Source organism: Ammodytes marinus, assembly GCF_949987685.1.
Source record: "Ammodytes marinus genome assembly, chromosome: 17".
Classification (NCBI taxonomy): domain Eukaryota; kingdom Metazoa; phylum Chordata; class Actinopteri; order Uranoscopiformes; family Ammodytidae; genus Ammodytes; species Ammodytes marinus.
The window spans coordinates 7,293,509-7,315,479 of NC_137221.1; the positions used below are offsets into that span (position 1 = coordinate 7,293,509).

The 21,971-nt window shown below is 40.2% G+C and overlaps 3 protein-coding genes across 4 annotated transcripts in view; all 3 read right to left on the bottom strand.

Annotated features, from left to right (window-relative positions):
- Positions 1-9,538: 9,538 nt before the first annotated feature.
- The window catches only part of zc3h12ab (zinc finger CCCH-type containing 12Ab), a 184,661-nt gene continuing 172,228 nt past the window's right edge, over positions 9,539-21,971 (bottom strand). Inside the window, exon 7 of the transcript XR_013845314.1 lies at positions 9,539-9,611. The gene's annotated coding sequence lies outside the window, so the exon portion shown is untranslated. The remainder of the gene's footprint in view (positions 9,612-21,971) is intronic.
- Positions 11,757-14,717, bottom strand: edn1 (endothelin 1). The gene is made up of 5 exons (XM_080045167.1): positions 14,562-14,717; positions 14,150-14,291; positions 13,577-13,735; positions 13,190-13,294; positions 11,757-12,644 (listed from the first exon to the last, which is right to left on the bottom strand). Exons 1-5 carry the CDS (start codon positions 14,620-14,622, stop codon positions 12,530-12,532), a joined length of 582 nt encoding a protein of 193 aa, XP_079901293.1. The 5' UTR covers positions 14,623-14,717; the 3' UTR covers positions 11,757-12,529.
- The window catches only part of hivep1 (HIVEP zinc finger 1), a 49,340-nt gene continuing 45,435 nt past the window's right edge, over positions 18,067-21,971 (bottom strand). For both annotated transcript variants that reach the window (XM_080045939.1, XM_080045938.1), the window contains exons 7-9: positions 21,826-21,927; positions 20,301-20,833; positions 18,067-19,727 (exon numbers count right to left, since the gene is read on the bottom strand). In XM_080045939.1, the coding sequence (XP_079902065.1) occupies positions 18,636-19,727; positions 20,301-20,833; positions 21,826-21,927 (1,727 nt within the window). In that variant the 3' untranslated portion in view covers positions 18,067-18,635. The remainder of the gene's footprint in view (positions 19,728-20,300; positions 20,834-21,825; positions 21,928-21,971) is intronic.

Consider the following 21,971-nt stretch of genomic DNA (forward strand, 5'->3'; position numbering starts at 1 on the left):
TTCCGGTGACACAATCCCCACCCTCATGTGTCTGTTCCCTGCGGGTGTCCTTTATATATTTTTTAGCAGCTTGTGAACGTTGGTCCAATGGCCATTCAGAGTGGTAGATGATTAAGGTGGACCCCGTTGTTCTAGTGCCCTCTCCCCCCGAGACCGTGGCCCAGCAGGGAGGGTCATCCTGGCCTGAATGGGGTCCCGGATAGCCCCTTATAAAGGCATGGTGGGTGCAAAAGCCCGGTGTGCATCAGGTATTGGATTGAGTGTCACACATAATAAAAAAGCCTTTAAGCCCAGTTTTAAGTCTTAATATTTGGTATCTCTGCTTACGTATTGACTTCAATCATTACTACATTTTCAATAATGTTATCTATTCATTTCTGTAAAAAACAACTAATGACAAATTCATTTCTGACCAAAATACACTGACCAGCACCACTGAAACTCTTTATTAACACATTGTATTCCATTAAATCTGTACCAAAACTGATTTATAGAAATGAATGCAGGGTTCGTGACTGGTGTGAGAGACCATCAGGGACTTCCTGGAGTCTCCACTGGTTTGCCTCATAGATAGTATATAATATATGGATGTATCATCTGTGCTGACCTCAGTTATTCACACGGCATCCAATAATCCTGGTTTATGCGCGTCGCCATCTTGTGAGATTTTTACTCCGCCTCACGTCGGATGGAAGGAGATACGCCCATCTAGCTGACGTATACCTCCGAGGCAAAGTGAGGGAGAACGGGCGCAGAGCTGTCACTCAAGAGATTGCGCCAATACATTTTAACCTCCAAAAGAATAAAAACTAGCCTGCTAGAAAAAAATTCACCCCCCTCAGTGTTGTCATGGAGATATGACCTAAACATACAGACTAGAATGGTTTTGTGGACCAGGCTGTAAATAGGTTTAATAAGACTTTGAAAACGGCCTGTCTAACAAGTGAGTCAAAGAAAAATTGCTCAGTCTTGGTACCACTCAGTCTTGTGGCCACCGGAAGGTACTACAATTTTGGTCACTTCCTTATTGGATGCTGGTAAAAATCGCTGAGTTTGGGGCTTGGTTTGCCTACAATCGTCACTGCAATGACAAGACTTTCAGGAATCAGTGTTTTTTATTTTTTTACCAAAATGTCCAACAATTGCTTTAAAAGCCAGTTGGGGAAAAATGATTCATGTGTTAAACACCCTTTCAGTTTCATTCTTTGCATGCTATTAAAACAATTCCTCTCGATAATCTTCTGCGTTGTTTGGGTTAAACGTGTCTGAGGATGTGTCGGTTGTCAGCTGAATCACTCACTGTTGACACAGTTTGAGTTTTTTGTTTTGGAACGGCTGCCTTCAACAAAATGCAGGTGCACACAATCTTGTTTGGTTTTCAAGTGAGATAGCACCGAAGCTGAGAGGGAGAAGGGATATTATTCAACAACGGGGGCATAGCAACATTATCCGAGCCGCACATAGACTGTAGTAGCTGAGATTCAGGAATGATGGAGTGATAGCAGAAGTTGTAAACACTTCCCTTTTGTGTCTGTAGCTCGGTGTATGTGTGTGCGTGTGTGTGGTTGAGTGTGAGTGTCTTTGATGACAGGCCACAAGTTATTTTTTGCTCCTTTCACCCAAAGACCCACACACACACACACACACACACACACACACACACACAGGCATTTGAACTACTGCACCACAGAAGGAGATATGTTATCGTAGATGTGTTGGTGGGGTTGTGGAATGCAGCCTACACTATGGAAAACTGGACCAGTGCAGACAGACGGTCAAATTAGCTGATGACTGTAACTGGGGTGTTTACGTAAATGTAGGCTGGTCATGGTTGAGTAAAAGCAATAACAGGGCAGCATGTCGTACCACAAAACTGCATAGGTCCAAAGTTTTTCACAATGGCACAGAGTTAATAACTATACAAGCGTCAATGTTCTGTCTTGTGGTTTTGCCTGCATCTCATACATCTCTAACAAGAAAGTAATCAATTCAAACACAATCCTTTGAGCTTTGAACATTCTTCAACAACATCCTTTGTAGATAAGATTTATTGTTACAAAATACATTTTAAAATCTAACCACAAAGTGCAAACAATGGCAAAGTGCATGTAGATAAATTATGACAATGAATGAATGTAGAAAATTAAAAATTAAAAAGAGGCATGCAAATCTTGAACTATTGTTTACAGTTCAAAGAAAAGCTGGTGCATCCTTACGTGTAATGGTAAAAATAGGTCAATTCTACAACATAAATGTAATGATATAAGCCAGGGAGTGCAAATAAAGTTATTTGGCATGCTGCCTTCGAATTCAGATTAGCTTAACTTCCTTTGGAGTTGTAATCAATTGATTTGGCAACACCCTTGGTTACAGGCCACAACAGCACATGTGGTTTAATATTACATTTGTACATACAGTGCAGCCAAACAAACTCTTATTCATTATGCCATGAACGATGATAATATTTCATTCTGCACATGGCGTGAGTAGTATAACTGGCTCAGTTCTGGTAATAGGAGAAGTTGGAGGTGTTCATTTTGTTGCCTCTTAGGTTACTCCTTACATTACTCCAATCTGACTCAATGTCTAAAGATTGGGACAGCTGCTTAGTATTGTTTTCTAGACACGTTTTTGCAATAAAGCCACCTTGTGTTTTGCAAGTTAAATGTTCTATATGTAAAGCTAAGACAGTATGAAATATTCTGGTAGCATTAGCATTTGGTTTCCAACAGTCATGCTGTTTAGTGTTTAGTATAAGAGTCTCTCACACGTCTCTCTGTGATCTACAATCTCTCACGTGATGGGACAGAGCACCTGTTAGACCAACGGCCCTCCACTGCAGCTGCACTGTCTGGACCGTCCATGTTTCAGACAGTGTTGTGAGCTTGGTATTCAGCGATGAGTGCAGACATGTGGAGGCCTCGGTCCAACACTGACAGACGCTTTGGGAATTGGGACAAAGTCGAGCAGAAACTATGTCAGGAATGTGGACGCTAGGTGAGATAAAGGAAGACGGACACTTTAATAACATGAAAAAGGAAGGTTAAGAGTTATGGTAATCTCTCATTTTATCAGTGATGTAAACGTTTAACCCCTAGGCCTTGGAGATAATTTCCAAGGATGATAGCCAAGCCGGTGATATCATTAACCTCTACAGTACAGGCAATATGTGGTTCAGTTCTTCAGCTAATTGGGGTGAAGGCTATGGGTCATGGCCTCCATATTCTCTTTGTTTGTTCCACTGTCTTGTTAGTTGAAAAGTATGTCAGTTAAATTACATTATTGAGTTATTTAAGGCCATATTAAAAGTAATTACCTAGGTGGAGACTAGGTGGAGAGAGATTATATCACTACACTGGCTTGGGAACGCCTCGGGATTTCAATCTTCTTATCTACTGTGACTGCAAGAAAACAAATTTGCCAAAATCTTATTTGTTGTTGTCTGTCTGCAAACTTTGTGTCATACTGTTGTTATTTGAAAAACGCTCTTTCTTGAGAATGGGACCCCATTTCTGAGATAAGATTACCTGTATACAGCAAAAAAAGAAAAGAAAAAGAAAATTGCGAAACCCACATTGCACAGTCGAGTAATCTAAACAGGTTGAGTGTCAATAAGGGCTCACTTACTAATGCCCCAGCTCATTCCAGTGAATGAACTTTGAACAGACCAGTCACCTGCTCTACTAACCTGCGTTGCATCCACATGTCAACAGTCTCTCTCATTCCTTCAAGCTTCCCGTATTTTTAGCACTCATTATACAGTTCTTCCCGTATTTTTTTGAACTCCCTTACTTCCCACCTCAGGATGGGATTTAATCTCTGAACTTTCACTGAACTGCATCAATCCAATTTATCACATCAAAGAAAAGTTGTATTTGTGTTGAATGCTGCAGCAAATTATTTTATACTAACAGTAGCTAGGAACATGCCTGTTTACAGAGCCTACGCTGTGTATTAACACCTTTTTTCCAGCGCACACACAGTACGGACAGGTAGCGGATCGTGAGGAGATATTCACTGATTTGGACCAAAAGGAGATTTTGACATCAAGTGTTCAACAGAATCACTGAATCCACCTGTAAATGCTTTTTAATGAGGTTGTATCAACAAAAGTGGAAAAAATGCAGATGAATATATGAAGCAATGAAAATACCTCCGGCGATATTAGGGTATATTGGTTCAGCACATGCTATTGTTAAGGCTGAGACTGCTTTTGGATCCATCCACACTGTTTCTTTGTTGACAATATAGGGCAACGCTGAATTCCGACGTGAACAATCATGTTGGCACGGCCGTATACAATGAAAGGCTGAGCTAAAGATGATGACGATAATGGGGTGTATAAAAAGACTTGGCACAATGAGTTGCACCCAGACATTTATCTTCCTGTCAAAGCAACAACCTGTATTCTTAGTGCTGCTGTCCCTGGCAGCTGGATGGCAGAGCAGGTCAGGTCATTCACTGGGTTAGTCTGGGTCAGAGGTCTGGGTCAATGTGAGGCCCATTATTCAGACTGCTCAATAGTCAGACACACACTGTTATGACGAAAGTACACACACTACATGGAGTTTTAACCCTTAATATTTAATGTATTTTCTCGGGCAAACCATCTGCCTTTGTTGGTATGGAACAATTAAAATAAACCCCTACATCTCTCTCTCTCTCTCTTCACACGAAAGTCCAAATCCAACTATGGGTATTTGTTTTTGGGATAACACACCTCCTGCATCGAGGATGTGCTGGAAACCCAAGCCATTTAAATTGGGCCTTAACCCAGAAGGTGTTATGAAACAGTTTCTTTACTAATGAACAAGCTGATACAGATTTAAAAACCAACAAAGGAAAGTTGTTATTGGTGCAAAAACCACTCAGTCTATAAGACTCATTTATGGATTTGATGTTTTGTATTTACGCATGAAAACTGAGATGTTGACATTGAACTCTGATGAAAAGTCTTAGTGATTCACACACACACACAAAGAAAAATGTCTTCACCGCTTCATAGAAAACACCTATGTCTATCAACATTTACCTTTTGCTTCCTTCAGAATAGATTTTTATCATGTGTTGATAGAGGCACAGCAACAAAAAAAGGAAAAATCTCAACATAAAAGTTTAATCTCTACCTACCTAACAAAACAAACAGTGACAAAGGAGCGCAAAACAAACAAGAACAAAGACATTCTTAAAGACATGTTCCCATGTAGGCTACTGTGAGTCAGTGTCCCCATTCCTTTATGTATTTTTCCTTGGAACAATCTTTGGAACCCCAAATCAGATCTATATCTGCCTATTTGTTGGCTCAGTACAGTGTTTTCTCAGTTATGTTGTACTGAACATATCAGCACTTAAAGCAATGATATATATGGGGGTCAAAATGCCCAAGCCAAAAGCGACATTCATATCAAGGCCACATTATTATTTTAATAATAAGATAACCTTGTAACAGTTTTATTCTATGTCAAATTGAGACTCAGGGAAATGAGGCTGTCTACAGGGATGATGCTAGCAGCTCTGATAGCCTGTTCTTTTTTTTTTTTTTTTTTTTTATGATTTCACTTGTTTACAACAACTTGAAACAACTTCTGTAAGGTCACTAGTAGGGTTTTGAGCTAACGGTATTGTTTTTGGTCATAAAACGAAATATTGGACCAATTGAAATCTTGACCTGATGCATGTGCAAAAGTTATTACATTTCATCCTTAAAGGCCTACTTCACCGGTGGGAATATGAAGGTGTATTAAATTCTGAGATCCTTTGTAGTATAAATGTGCAAATTTTTTTTTAAATTGGTTCATCCTAGCCTGATCTCAGAATTCAATACACCTTCATATTCCCACCGGTGAAGTAGGCCTTTAATGGATCACTAATGGCTGCACCAAATTTCACTGCAATCCATCCAGTAGTTTGTGAGATATTTGAATAACAAACACAAATGTCAACCTCATGTTGGCTCAGAGGATACATCATCTGGGAACCATGAATGTCTACACAAAACTCTGTGCCAAATCAGTTGAGTAAATGTTTCACTGAATGAATTTTAGTGCAATCATCCAGTCAATACTTCACTCCTAGTGTCACCCAAGTCATTAGGATACCTCCTATGGGGATCTTGAAAATCAACAGCAAATCTAATTAAAATCCATCCAGTAGTTTTGTGTTTGTGTTTCGGTTCCCCTAAGCTTGAACGTAACAATATGTATTCAATTTCTATATTTCAAAAGTAGTCTTTTCCCTTTCATATATTTCATTCACAAGGTCCTTCCATTTATGGTTATTTAAGTAGCTGTTTTTCAACCAATTTCTCAAGAAGGAGTCTTTCTTCTCAGTTTTATCTGGTATTTTTCCTAGAATTATAGGCACTGTGGGTTCTTGCTTATGAATGTGCAAAATATTTTGATGATTTTTTTTACAGAATTCTTCCGAGAAACTATTTATAACATGCATTACAAGCCCAGAATACCTGAATGTGATTTGCTACTATACTTCTAGACAGTCCACCCTCAGGCATCTTCTCGTCGGACACTGATGAATGTTCGACAGACTGAATTACTCCGCCTGGAATGCTTTAAAACTAACACCTGCTAAACACTTCAACCGAAATGCAAATAATTACTTTAAGTGCGAAATAAATGCATATTTTGCCATGCATTTCTTATATGTGTGCATAAAGTGTATACATTCGTTTCTGAAGGTGTATATATTTAGAATCTACAGAGCTAATTTTGGATGACAGAGTTTAAGCTGTGCCTGGCTCCTGAAACTTTTAGTGTATCATTTTTTGCATTCTGAACATTCTGAACATTCGTGCAAATGTGCGGCAGACGACGGGGCCCCCCACTCTCTCTGATCTGAAACTACAGTGAAAGCTAAATAAAGCCAGGGAAAAGCACTGGCATTACTGCAGACGCAACTCCTCCTCACATTCACGTCCGTCAGCAAAAGCATTTTTTAAATATCTTAGGGATTTACCTGTAATGCCTTTTTTAGTATTTGCTGTCTCCACTGGCAGGTAGAGAGGGAGGCGCTGGGTTGAATAGGACTGAACGCGGGATTGCAGTGTGCTGACAGATACCTGCACAGATTCACATAAGCAGCTCTCTGAGAAGTGTGTCGGACCCTCTCTACTCCAGATGTGATGACACATCAAATTCGGCGACAGAGGGAATGCCGTTTTTTTCACATTATGCACTAAGAATAAAGTTGAAATGTCCAGAATGAACTGTACAGGTCAAGACTGCAGAAAACCTGGAAATATGTTTTGAACTTCTGGAATCAATAACTCATAATCTAAAACAAATAATGTATGTGTAATGCTTTTCTGATATGCATCGGGCTGTAATACGAGAGTGCAGTAATAAGCGCAACATCGACGTGACAAAACTTCAATACCTTCACTCTTAGACAGTACAAGAGCTGTTATGAGCCGAGCTTAGAGGACGTCTGATTACAGTCAAAAATAAAGTGTAGTCCATTGTCTGCCTTAAGAAGACAGCAAAGATGCATTGTTTGCGTTTGAGTTTCGGTTAACTATCAAGTTATTGACACTGGAAGTTCAAACCTGTCAACATCTTTCCAACTTTACAGCAGTCATGAACTGTCGAGTTTAGTCTCGACATTGTATTTCGTCTTTATTCCCAGAATGTTATTTCCATTTATCGACTTTTTTCATAATGCACAATGCAAAAAACACCTAACTCTCCAATTTTTTCTTTCCCGTGGCCGAAATATTCTTCCGTAGACTGACTCTTGCAAAGCTCACACTTAAGAGGGCAACATCTTCCTCCAGCACACCTCCCAACCCCCACTGCCTGAAGAAGAAGTCAACCTCCCTGACAAGTTCCTCTTGGTGCTGACTCCTCTGGTGACCTTTGCAGACAAACCCTGAGTTTGACTCAGCCGGCAACACTACTAATTAATCCCCTTTGCTTGTGCTGCAGCAAAGGTTTCGTGAGATGCTTTTGGCAACAGCTGTGAGTATCAGATTGAAAACAGGGCGTGCGGTCTACAGAAGGTAGCGTCGGGCGTTTCTTAGACGTCAGAAGTCGAGGCCAGTCAGCCCCGCCCAGACGTTCCTCGCACATAGTTCTATTGTTCAGCCGTTGCGCTCGAGAATTCCTGTAGAGTCGAGGAGATTCCTTGCTGTGCAATGGGGTATTATGTTAGCGCTGGCTCTATTCAATAGACTAATGACTTATGCCAAAAGCTAATGTCTCAGGGGAGTTCCATGCATAGAGTCGCATAGTTTAAAGGGTAAGTGCCATTGTGTTGGGTCCCGGGCCCGTCCACATGCTGTTAACCTCTTCAGCGTGCAGGTACATGGAGGCATCTCATTTTAGCAACGTTCCGGGAAAAGTGAAAGCTCAGTAAGGCTGATGACGTGGATAGCATGTTGTGATTCTGAAGATAAAGAGTTAAATAGCCGAGTCACAGTAGCAAACACGCAGTAGTCACTTTGATAAAGGTAATCTGATAAGCCACGGAGTCAGTGTGTTGAAATGGCAGTCATGAAGCTGTGTCAATAGAAGTTTGGTAGAATAAAAAGAAAACATTATAATGTAAGTTAATAATAACAAAAATCCAGTATTTTTTTAGTAGGAATAACAATAATATAACTATTCCATGAACCATTCTGCTACATTATGCATACTTTTACTTATTGTACATTTTCATACCTTTATAGTAAAAATTTACCTAAGTAAATTATTGAATACAGGGCTTTCACTCGTAATGGATTATATATTAGGGCTGTTAAATTAACGCGTTAATTTCGATTAATTAATCACAGAAAAATGTATGCGATTAAAAAAATTAACGCAGATTAATCGCACTTCTATAATGCCCTTTGAAAGTGGTGCGCAGCTGCACCGAGCTGCACCTGTAGCTTGCATACACGGCCCGCACGGGTGAAAGGGAGAAAAGTAAAGAGAGAAGCAGGGGAAAGGGAGGGCTCTATGGACGGTTTATGGGATGCTTCGGGCAAATAAGCATGAAGGTAGGAAGACATCTTACAGTGTCTGTGCATTATTGATTTAGTGGGTGCAACAATGTAGGTTCAAAACAATATCTCTCAATCTTCCTCCGTGTGTCTCAATTTTGTTTGCTAGCTGTCTCGTCTCCCGGGTAAACGGACACCCGCTCCGTGTGTGTGTGTGTGTGTGTGTGTGTGTGTGTGTGTCAATATTTTTGCCTATGAGTACGACGATGGTGAATGAATCGGCATAGGCATCTGTGGCAGTGCAGCGCTGTCTGTTGTGGAGACAGAAGTTACGAGAGACCGAGAGCGAGAGAGAGAGCCAGAGAGAGAGAGAGAAACAAACTGTAGCAGGCTATACAGCTGTTTATAAACTGGTATAAAAGTGTCATAAAAGTATGCGATTAATTTTGATTAATTAATCACAGAGCCTGTAATTAATTAGATAATTGTTTTTAATCGCTTGACAGCCCTAATATATATATGTATCAACAGGCCTTATTACACAGCCTAGGCTGTGCATTAACATTTTAGCACACACACAGTATGGACAGGTAGCGGATGGTGAGGAGGAATTCACTGATTTTGACAAAAAGTGATTTTGACAACAAGCATTCTCCAGAATCAACCACTCCACCTTTTAAATAAAGAACCTGAACACTTCTTCAACCACTGAATGTTGGTCCGAAAGCTCACCTTTAGATCAGACATCTTATCAATAAACCTGGCAGAGAAATATACTTAAAGAATGTTGCAATGGAGCCAATTTTAAACTGGAAAGCTGCGATATCATTGTTCAATTTCCCTTATGTGTTGTGGACAAATGACTTTCTCTATCAAGCATTATGCTGGTTTCTCGTCGACATAATACATTTTCCTTTGCAATCCCATGAGAGCCCAATATCAGCAGATCTACCTCCATTAACAGGGGTTTTGTTTGGCTGCAGAGACGAGCGCACACTGTACCTGTATCATGGGACTAGGGCTGAATACATTTCTTGCGTGTCATCTAAACTTTCTCCCTATTGTCTTCAGAATGTAGCTGCAGTCATGACTGTCTCCCGCGGGAGACAAAAGTCTTTAAATTGTTTTGCAAACAAAAGGTAAGTCCATCTGGAAAATATGACATCAATATTATTATGATTGGACTCTCTTGCATGCAGAGGAGGACACAACAGCGCTCCTTTCAATAGCCCCAAGCACAGAATCCACCATAGTTTTGTTTGCTAAATGGGCTGGATAGATAAGACTTTTCAACCCATTTGCATTGGATTGTTCTCCACTGCCAGTTCAAGCAGCTTTGTGATGAGTGATGGGAACGTTTCAGGCGCACCAATGTTTGAACTGAACCCAAAAGTAACTTCTATGGCATTCATCATATGTACAGAGCTGAGATACAGAAGAGGCCATTTTGACAGATTGATGCATCGCATTCAGAACTGCTTTAATCTCTCTTTAAAAGTGCTGGTGTTGACAGAGACGACTTTTAAGATTCACCTACTTTAACCATTGTCCAATGAAGAGTTTACAGCTGTGCTGTTGAAAGTCTTATTTTATTAATGCACATTATAGTCTGGCTAGGGATTTGTTTTGGGTGGAGAAGTTCTGCTGTCTAGTAAATTCCATGTTTAGTGAGGAACTTTACACTTCCAGATTATTTGAAGGATTACATGCTTGTCTATTGGTTGAGGAAATTATACAATTTGGGATTAAACCTATTTAAAAACCTTTTTGATTATCTAAAGAAATTGCTCAATTTAGACCCTGCAAAGTTGACATTTTCGTGATACAGGTTTTCCTTTGGCAGCAGCAAAACTAGCTACATGAGTGGTTTATTCTAAGTGGAACGAACAATTTATGAGCCAATACTAATATTAAAGATATCCATGGAAGTTCCAGGAATTTTGGTTTCAGATTTAAGGCCCCTGAAGGAGCAGTGGTGAAGGTTGATTAAGGGACGGCAGCAGTACATAACAGCCCTTATCTGCTGCGGCCAAGCCAGGTAAGTAAGAGTGACTGAGTAGCTGAGTCATAAGTCAGCAAAAGTTGAAAAAGCTAAGGGCGGAAGGTGGCAGATATCTTAAGGTATTTTTAAAACAAAGGAGGTCATTACAGATGTGAGAACAAACATTGTGCTCGATGTGTCTTTGAAATCAGAGCTGCCGAAAGTAACTTTAAATCCACTTTCAGCTGATTTAGAAATTGCAGTGTACAGTATATTCTTGTTTGACACAAAGATGACAGGGCAAGTAGGGTTTGGTGACCTCATTACCATGTTTTCTTCCACGTCAACACTTGCTTTCTGTCACTTTTGAGTTTGTCTCTTTCTTTATTTCTCGTCTCTCACTCTTGTTTTTCTCACTTTTGCTTTTTCAACTTTTATTTACCAACTTAAAATCTTCGCACACTGAACCAAGGCGACTTTTGTTACATCTCTGATTTATAAAGTTCAATATTGACAGGATAATTTAAATCTTCTATTCCTGATGATTTATCTCCAAATGAAGCTGCTTTTCTGAGATCGGTGATCTATTAAAGCTTCACCAATCGAACTCATCGCGCACAGAATACATCACAGCATTTGAAACAATAACGATGACAGAGTTGATCAGTTGTGTTTAAATAAGTGTGTACAAATTTATTTTAGTTTGGCCAAAATTTGGCACCTTGGTGACAAAACATTTCACAGAAATGACAAAAAGCAAACATGCCACGGACCAATATGGCCATAAAATCACAACAGGTAAAAAGGATAAATAAATAGGATACATAGTAGCAACAACATAATATATTTAGTAAATAATTAAATAATGATAAATTCGAAAAAATCGTTGATAACATCCAAATGGAAAACTCCCAGCAGCTACTGCAATGCATAGCGAATATGACTTGTGTCCTGATAAACAGGAGATGACATGTTGTGTAAAATGCAGTAAATAGTTTCAGTCAGAGAACAAATTCCTTGTCTAAAGGAATTACATGAGGCACATAATCCCTTCTAAGTATGCATAACTGTGTCGGTTTTTGCAACTGTGTGTGAGAAAGATAATGATAATAGGTGGAGTCGCCTTCATGTATATATGGCAGTGATTTCTATTCTCTGCAACATAGGGATTACAATGAAATCCTTCCAGTGATGTCAAGCAAGGTTTCAGAAATGCTATTTGGTGCAAGTTTGAGTCCAAAGGAGAAACAGTGAGAGTGAGTCTGAACCCAGACCCCTACAAGATCAATAACTGTCCTTGATTTTGCAGACCGGGAAACCCAAGTCCTACGTTCAGCATATCTGCTTTCACCGTATTGTCTCTGTCCTCTTTCATCTGTGTGATGAAGTGCAACCGAGTCGCGCTATAAACTGCTCTCTTCTCTCCGCTGCAGACAACTCTTGACGCTGCAGCCCTGGAGCCAAAATGGTGTACATTTGCCGACTCCATTCGGGGGCCTCCATTGTCTCCCCACACTGGCAGAGAACACGGCCCGTGGTTATGAAACCTGGTCAACCTCTGTATGACAAGGTGTGTAGGTTATCGGTCTTCTTTGAAAAGAGGCTGTGATCTAGCCCGCCCTGTGGTGCTGCTGTCTCAACCTCCACTTCTCAAGCAGCAGGCGGGTTTTCAAGGCGGCCCTGATGGCTAGGGGCGACACCTGTTTCTTGTTGCTGTTGTTCATTCTGTATAGACAAAGAAAAGAAAAGAAAATTAGAAATCCGAACCAACGATTTTGCAGGTTTTGTAAAAGGTAAACCTATAGCTGGGTGGAGTCATTCAAATTCCAAACACTAAGTAGGCCAAGTGTCATGCAGGACACACTTTACAGTGGTTTTGAGCAGATTGAGGTTTGTGTTTTCAATCATTATTGTGTCAAAAAGTGCATCGGTAAACCACCGCAAACTTCAGGAGGGTTTGAATTTGAAATATGAGTGGCTCTGTTAGCCACATTACTCTGATGGATAGTGTATAGCAATTGTGCTCAAGGTAAATTCCACACAATCTTAGAGTTTTTTGGAATCCATAATAATGCTCCTTCATCCGAATGCATAAAGAATGCATTGCTTGCGGGTTAATCTGAAATTCCTGTTAAAAAACTGTGCTGGATGTTTTATCTCTCAAGATATTATGCCCTACAAAATACCTCAAAGTTGCCTGTGGTTAACATTTCCATTTATTTTGCAAATAGTTTTCTAAGTAGGCCTATTCATCATCATTGGTGTCTTACCTATTAGTCTTGCCCGTGCCGGTTGACAGCTTGTGTTCGCAGTGTGTCCCAGAGCAACCATCGCCCTTGGGTGAACGTCTCATCGTGTCTGGCGGTGTCCCATTCCTGAATGCGAACAGAAAAACACACTTTGAGAAGCTGGATCACGTTTCAGTTATTTCTCTCCCACAGTTTTTGACACATTAATTGGCATTCTAGAATCGAAACTTGTTCTCACACGTAGGCTAAGCGAAACAAGCACAGCAATTATAGACTCACACTTGAACACTGACAGCTAATATGAGCGATGTTTGGCATGTTATTCTTACTATGATTATGATTATCTGTTCACGGGATTCTCTCAAAATTAACTGTTGTTAAAAAAAGGGAAAAAAGCCAATTACACACCTGGGGCGGTTTTCCAGCCGGCAGAAGTTTGAACATGTGTTGTCGTTTTCTTTCGCACACTTGCAGCGAGGTCCGCCGCCGGTTACCATGGAGTCAGAGGGCGCAGGGAGCGCGCGCCTCCTCCTAGGAGCGTTGCCCAGTCCGTATGAGACCACGCGCCTGCAAAGGAAAAGGGACAAAATTAGTATCAGTCAACTGGAATTAACACGAAATGTTCGGTTTAAAGGCTTCGTCTGGGACTGTCAAAAGCGTGTCTAACTGTTTTAAAATAGAAAGAAAACCTATCCAAGACTAAAAAAGGTAAGAAAACTTAACTTTATTTGCAGTTATATTCGTTTAAAGTGAACAGAAAGCTTCGCCCTCCTCAGCATCGTTAGTTTAACGTTACTGCTTCACGTTCATCATAATAGTAGCCTAATAGTTTTCAAAGTTAATCTAATATCCCTAATAGAATATTCCTTCCTGTTATTAGGCTACTTTTTAAACCGTAAATAATTCTCATTGTTTACTCTGGCTGCTGGAAAAATGGCTACTAGCCTACTGTTAACAAGGGTTATGGTGACTTTGACTTACTCAGGTGTGTTGACCCATATGATGTCCAGGTGGCAGAAGTAGACGCACTCTTTGTCCTGGAAAGAGGCGCAGGAGCAGCGTTTGTTCCGCACATGGCGCACCAAGGAGTCCTCGGGTGTCTCTCCGGCAGGCGCTGAAAGCACTGTAAAGAAATCAAAGGTATTAAAAAACTGCATACACTATAATATCATATTACAGGAAGATGTACAAAGAAAACGTGTTATTGGCATAACTAAATTTGGATCTGCTACTTTGCAGGGATAGCAAAAATCAAATCAAATATTGAACTGTTAAATTAAAACAAGAAATTCAAATAGGCTAGGTTACTATAAAGGCATACCTAAAATTAGTGTTAGTGTCCAGGTTAAATGGCTTAAATAAGTTAAAAGTTGAAATAAGAAAAACAAGTTACCTGTGCACAAAGTCCAGGAGTACATCACTGATACAAGGGAAATCAAAAAGTACAAATCCATTTTTCCAGGCTTTTATGAAACAAAATATTGTTAGAGAGAAATTAATAATCCTCAACAAGTGGAAAAAGATCCTTCCAGTGTCTATCACTCCTTTGCAAAGTGTTTTGTTCCATAGAGAGGGATGCAGGAGCGTCAGTGTGAAGTCTCCGTCTCTCTGTAAGTGAGTGTGGCCCCACATGTTCAGCCCGTTGACTTTATACTAGTCGCTTCCCAGCTCTCCTCCTACTCCTGAAGCGACGCAGTTTTGTTTGGCTTGGTCCCAAACAATGTTGTTTGTTAGTAGTCGGTGTTAGTAGTCGGCCGCTGATTAGCAGCTGTGCAGGCCGAGATGGGGACTTTGAGAGAGAGATTCCTTTGGTTCTTATTGGTCGGTGGGTGGATGGGGGGGAGACGCCGGGTGAGTGAATGCGACCTGTGCCACACTCCTCATGTTTGGACCGACTGTAGGTGAGTTATACGCTTCTTAAACAGCAGGTGGCAGTCAAGCACAGGAATCATTTCTACGTTTTTATGGTGACTAGAAAGTCTGTTCCAACTTGTAAATGCTTAGTTTGAGATTTTTGGTTTATTTACAATTTAATTAATGTATTTATTTTTAGAAATGTAATTTACTTTAAGTCAATTTGAATCCCAGTTTAGATTTATTATTCCTTGTCTTCTTCAATGTTGAATATTATTTTTTTGTTTATTAATTGATATGATTGTGCATCCTCTATGAGATATTGTTTGTGCATGCTTGTTTGTTCTGTAGAAAGTCTATATAGGAAGTATTAGAACATATTGATTACAGTTATTCTTTTGCTTACACTAAAAACTAGATAGGTAAAGAAGTATATTAATCACAATGAAAAATTACAATCAAGTTTTTGAATATTATTTATTTATAAGTCCTTGTCTACTTCAATGTTGAATACTCTTCTTCTTGTGTATTTGATGTGATTGAGCATTCTTTTACGAGATATTGAATGTCAATGCTTGTTTGTTCATAGAAAATCTAGATAGGTAGTATATATGGATATGCGAATATGCAATCAGGTTTAAATATCATCTTATAAACCCCTTCACGTTGAAAACTTTTTTTCCGAAAAAGACCTCGCCCAGACGGGTAAATAACAAGTCGCAGCCAAAGCCACAAGATAATGCAATAAAAACAGATAACATTAAAGGCAAAAGATAAACCAATAACAAACATGATTGACAAAGGAATCTGTAAGATTAAAATAGTGTTGAAAGTGGCCAGATATAGCAATCCAATTTTTTTAAATCAGATTAAAACAATTATAAGCCATATAACAAAATCTTCAATATTTAATTAAAAACAAGACTAAAACAACTCTTAATATGCGTATGTTTAAAACTTTAAATACTTTGCACAATGAAAGTGTCCAGTAATAATTCCCTTTTGCGGCGCTCCGGTGGCGTAGTGGATAGAGCGTGTACCATATTGGCTCCAGCCTTCGTGGCAGTGGTCGCGGGTTCAAATCTGACCCGTGGACCTATTTGCAGGTCATCCCCCTCTCTCTCTGTCTCCCCATTTCAACTCTGTACTATCAAATGTAGCTTGAAAATGGCAATAAAATTTCTTAAAAAAAATTACCCTTGTAAAAAGTTAACTCTATAACATTTATAGGTAAAGTTAGATTTCCTTGTGATAAACCCTACACCCAACATTACATAACTATTGTAAACATCTGTATCTATAGTTCACTAGGATTTGTGCTAAAGACTAAACATTAACAGGTACCACAAGCTGGATGTAGTCTTATTAATATATAATGGACATAAAATCAATAGTTATAGTCCGCCGTCCTGATTGTGTATTGTCTTACATTATCCCTTTGCAATGGATATTCTGCCAGACCTGCGTTTTTATTAATTGATGATTTATTACAGAACGTACAAGCGAGCTCCAAAGTGGCTATTAAACTAAAGCTTTCACTCCACTGCCAATTGTAGTAAACTGCAAAAACCACAGGAGTATCTACTTTATTTCCCTAAATAACATATTCAGAGACACTTTGCATTGGACAGCAGTGGAACTTTTACCTTGTTTGCGTGTTAGGGTGCATACATGGTGGAAAAGTCCAAGGTAAAGAATAATCAGCGCTGTAATCAGAGGCTTGAGCTAAAAGTTTCCACTGGCCTGTGGAACGGCTTGCACAGGTCTACTCTCAGTCCCTAGAGTCAAGACTAAACATGGAGAAGCAGCTTTCAGTGTTTATGCATCACAAACTGGAACAAACTTAAAGGACCACTGCAACTCTCCGCTCTTTTAAATCAAATCTTGTATCGTAAATGTCTTTCAAATGCAATTTTCATTTTTAACAATTTGTCTGCCTGTTTTCACTCTTCTTTTTTGATAATACCTCTAAATGTAATTTCGATCATTTCTTATCTATTACCTTGTAATGTAGGCCTATTTTTATGCCCCGTGAAACACTTTGAATTGCGTTATGTCTGAATTGTGCAGTATAAATAAACTTGCCATACCTTGCCCTAATGGCAGGAGTAGCTTTTTTGGCCTTTCTGTATTCTGGACAGAAATAACCTAGTGGAGAGTAGCTTTAAAATAAATTGTGTACACTCAGGTTTTAGCCAGTTGAACCGTGTAGCCGCTGAGATGTTGTGCAACATTAGGGATTTGTTCTGGCCATGCTTGAGTTGTTGATCTAGTGGGCTCTTCACTTCATCAGCCTGGCTTTTTTGTTTTCCTAGCACTAGCAAATTATGACCTCTAGGGGGCTCTGTTTACTTTGCTATAGCTTTAAGCCCAGTGTAAGGCGGGGGCAGGGTGATGGGCTCCGTAATGTAGATAGATGAGTCACCTTCTGAATGGGGTGGGACATGGAGGTTATCACAGTGAAGCCTTTTGAGATAATAGAGGTTTCCCTTAATTGCTTTGCTTAGTGCTCGTCCTCCGAGAGCTTTTTACCCTGACTGTGAAACAAATATGGGAATGTATTCATCAAGTGCCAGTCATTTGATTGTCAACTAGTGATTTTTTTAAATTAAGCAATATATATATATTTTCTTTACTGTAGTAAGTGGGAGGTTGAATTGTTCTACTGTATACAGAATTCAAACCTTCCATTTTGCTATAATATATAACAAACAAATGATGTTGCAGTTCCACTTTCAGTACAGCTCCTGAAAAAGGTTAGAAAAGACAACTGCACAGCTAAGGCCAAAGCCATTACTTATGAATATTTAACTACTTATTATTAGTAAGTGAGTTAAAACTCATTTTGGCATGGATACCTTCAATTTAAAGAATTGATTTTACACAAGTTCCATATCTGACACTTACTGCTCTTACAATAGCTGCATCAGCCTAAGAAGGAAGGAATACCATTGTCCAGAATCCATCCTGAAATACTTAGTGAAGATATGATTGTCTTGACTGACAAAATATACTGACGCCACTTTAATGTTTGTAAACAATTTTTTTACTGATACAGTTAAGAATATTTGATACAGCAATGTAAAGCTACCATAATGCACATACCTTATGAATAATAATGGGCACTATATGGATTATAATAAATAGTTGAACACAACATCTGTACACAGAAACATTGCCCCATATTCCATAGAAATGTACATATACGAGTACAACATTTATAATTCCATTCATTTACAAATGACAAATCCTCCAAAATAAAATTGATATCCTCCATTGTTATGCCTCTCTTTACTTCTATTTTTTGAAAGTAACACAAGCAACTACTCAATTTATAAGGAATTATGTACAGGAAACAATAAACTCCATAAAGGCACAATTGTCTATACAACATGTACAAAAATACATTGTCTGGAGCTGACAACAAAAAAGTAAAAATAAAATGATTGGTCATCATTATAATTATCATGATTGCACATACAATATGAATGTCAGCATCTGTGCTTTGAAAGGTGATTTGCAAAGAAACAAACCTCCTGAAAAGTGTTTTCAGTCTTAACAAAGTGACAAGAATTACAAAAAGAGAACAAGAAGAGCTTTCACTTGTTTTTTTTCAGGTGGCAATGACCAGTCTGTCTTCATCATCACTGGACACCTCGTTATAGTCATCAATTACCTTCTGCCAGCTGGTGACTGGCGCTGGTCCTGGATGTGCAGGATGACTAGCTCCCTCAACTGGTGACTCTTTAGTGCTATCTGCCCGGCTCTTAGGAGCTGGCGACGGTTGCCGCTGTGGGGATTTATTCCTTTCTTCCCTCTTGAGAATGTGTGTGAGTTCTGCTCTGCTGCTTGTAGCTCCACTGGCTGAGATCTGTCCTGGAGAGCTGCTGATCTTCAAAGGGGCGTGCGGAGAAGAACCAAGCCGATGTTCACTTTGCGATGGCTGTGCTCCTGGAGCTTCGGGGTTGCCCTGCCTCTCCGATAGCCCAGGTAGAGGGCTTAAGGTGGAGAGAGGGCTAAGAGAAGGAATGATGGCAGGCAGGGCGATATTCACAAACTGTAAGCCTGGCATGTGTGTCTGTGGGCCAGTGTTGCTTTGGGAGGTGGGGTTGGCAGCTAAAACCTGCAGACCGAGGGTGAGCCCATGCTGGGACAGCAGCTGTGTAGATGTTAGGCCCGTGTTGGTCAGCCCCATCAGGTTAAGTGTCTCCAAACCTACTGGCATTGAGTGCATTGTTTGAGCCTGTAGGCCGGTGACCTGCCCAATGGGGAAGCAGGGAACCACACTACTGATTGGTTCCTGGACCACAAGCGACTGATGGCTTTGCAAACCATCTAGTTGAGGTGGAGTGTTGGACGTTGGTAACGGGCTTGTGTTTCTGTGGATGACGCTCACTGCTGGGATGGTGAGCTGGACCGGACCGCCCTGGATCGGTACGAAGGTGGAGTAAGCTGCCAGACCAGCAGGCACCAACTGGATGCCCCCGACCGGGACCATGCTGTAGGAGGAGCGAGAAGGCTGCTGCGAGTGCAAGGGCAAGTGACTGAACAGGTGTGTCCGCGGCTCGGCTCCTGGCATTTGGGATAGAGCCTGTGGGGGAAAGTGCATGGGACCGTGAGATGCATAAGAGGACGTCTGAGTGCTCCGATCTACTGGTAGGCCCGATTCACTGTGCGCCACAGCAGGAGGGGCGGAGGGGGTGTCCTATGACAAGAGAGAAAATTGAATATTAAGTTTTGATTTATTTGTGGCAAAGAGGTTAAGGTGAAGTGGTACTTTGTTCAATCTACTAGGCCTCAAAATTAATTAAATACAATCTTACTACTTTCTTTCTTTCTTTCTTTCTTTCTTTCTTTCTTTCTTTCTTTCTTTCTTTCTTTCTTTCTTTCTTTCTTTCTTTCTTTCTTTCTTTCTTTCTTTCTTTCTTTCTTTCTTTCTTTCTTTCTTTCTTTCTTTCTTTCTTTCTTTTTGCCTGTATTATTTTTATTTCTATACAACTTGGCAGACTTTTTGTTGCCCTTTAAATAATACCTATGTTGACTGGTTTTTCTAATGTAAATGACTCATGGAATGTTAATTTTCAGAAAAAAAATTAAGAAAAATAAAGATAATTTTTTTTAAATAATAAAAGGACTATTCACCTTTTTGTAAGAGCATTCACAGGAGCCCTGTGTAGGTGCTTTGCATGCAGGATTCAAAGTACGGGTATGGATAGGAAAGAAATGAGTCGGGCAGGGAGGGGTGGAGAGACACAAAAGGAGAATACACCGGTCTCACCTGGCCTATCTTGGAGCCCTTGCATGGCACTGGGGGGCTAGGGGGCACGTCAAAGTCGGGGTAGTCGATGGACATCTGCCTGCACGGTGACACTGGGCTCATCATATGCACTGACTCTGGGTCTGAGAAGTAGGAATCTGACGTGGTGGCAACAGGCAGAGGAGAGTAAGGGAGGGGCATCGGGCTGTAGCAGTACCCCGAGATGGAGATCTGCTTTGACAGGGACACAGGACTCATCATGGGGACAGATTCTGAGTCTGTTGTTTGGGTTTCGGGAGCCGGAGGTTGGGACAGGGGAAAGGAGATTGAGCTGATGGACATCTGGGCTAGGAGGGTGCTAGGAGGGACTTCAGCCTCTCTGGAAGGGAAGTGCTGTGGGCTGGCGGACACAGAAGGGTTTGTAGACAGGCCGGACTCCGCCTGGCTGTCCTCCTCTTCCTCCTCATTGTCGTCATTCTCCTCGTCATCGGCGCCATCGGAGTCATCGCCATCTGAATCTTGGCGGTCAGTGCTGCCCACCTGACTGCGGTCTCCTGTAGATGAGAAAGTTAAAGTTAAGTTAAGTTGCTTTATTGGTCAAACACGTAAGAAGGTCTAGTAAGTTTGTTAGTTTGTTTATTTTTTCTTTGTTTTTCTTTCTCACTATTAATATTTAGTAGTTTTTCCATTTTGGCCTTGCACTGGCTGGTATATTGTATTCTTGCGAATTGTCTTCTGTGTAAATTCTGCCTCTATTAAGATGAAGACCTTGTATTTCTTGTAAATTTGTAAAAAAAGAAAACGAAAGAAGGTCCTGTAGTCTATTTCTGGAATTTCATAGAACATATGAGTCATAAGAACTTGTATGAAAATAGGTAGGCACTTTGGTATTATGAAACCACTTTCATTCATAAAACATCTTCTATTTTCATGAAGGTTTCTTTCACTCAGTGCAAGAATCCAAGGCCAGGAACGTAATTGGGTGATGTTTATGCTGCTGGTGCATAGTTTCACACCCTAGACCACCATACACCCCTAAGCTCCATCACAGGCAGAGGAGGAAAAACAAATATGCTCTTAAGAGACTGGGACATAGCATGCTTTCAGGCAGCTTTTCTCTTTTTTTTTCTTCTAAAATTAGACACAGCAATTTCCTCTTTCTAAACGCTGTGTGCATGCCGCCCACATACACTTTGAGTTAACAGAGGAAAAAGCTGCATTTAGAATTTCTAATTAGAGCATGGCAAAGCTATTGTTCGACATAGCAACATAGCACAAGCAGAGACAATCCGTGTTGAATATCTCATGCTATTTACAGCAGAACTATTTATAGAAGGGCAATCCTGTTGTGTGAAAACCTAAAAAAAATTGGGTTAACAAGCAAAATCTTTATTAAGTGACTATACATTTTGTAACACTATCCTTTAAATAAACTCCTGGCTTTACAGAGAAATTGTGGATTTTTAAAATAAGCTATAGTTTTGGAGCACACAATGATCCTACTGTATTTCCCTTAAGGCAAAGGCTGCGCAGTTAAGCACTGTACCTGAGTCCTCTGCATCCTGATCATCAATGAGACCCTCAGGAACCCCCATCTCCAGGCATTTCTTACTGTGGGCCTTGGATTTCATGTGTTTGGTGAGATTTCCTGCAAAAGAATTGCAGCAAGGTTTTATGGGTGGGTAGAGCTTG

Excerpts from the sequence above, each read along its gene's own strand:
- edn1 (XM_080045167.1), bottom strand. The coding sequence starts at position 14,622 with ATGGATTTGTACTTTTTGATTTCCCTTGTATCAGTGATGTACTCCTGG. Across the intron at positions 13,295-13,576 it reads CGGCTGGAAAACCGCCCCAG|GAATGGGACACCGCCAGACA; the intron begins GTGTGTAATTGG and ends GTTCGCATTCAG. Across the intron at positions 12,645-13,189 it reads GGCACGGGCAAGACTAATAG|AATGAACAACAGCAACAAGA; the intron begins GTAAGACACCAA and ends TTGTCTATACAG.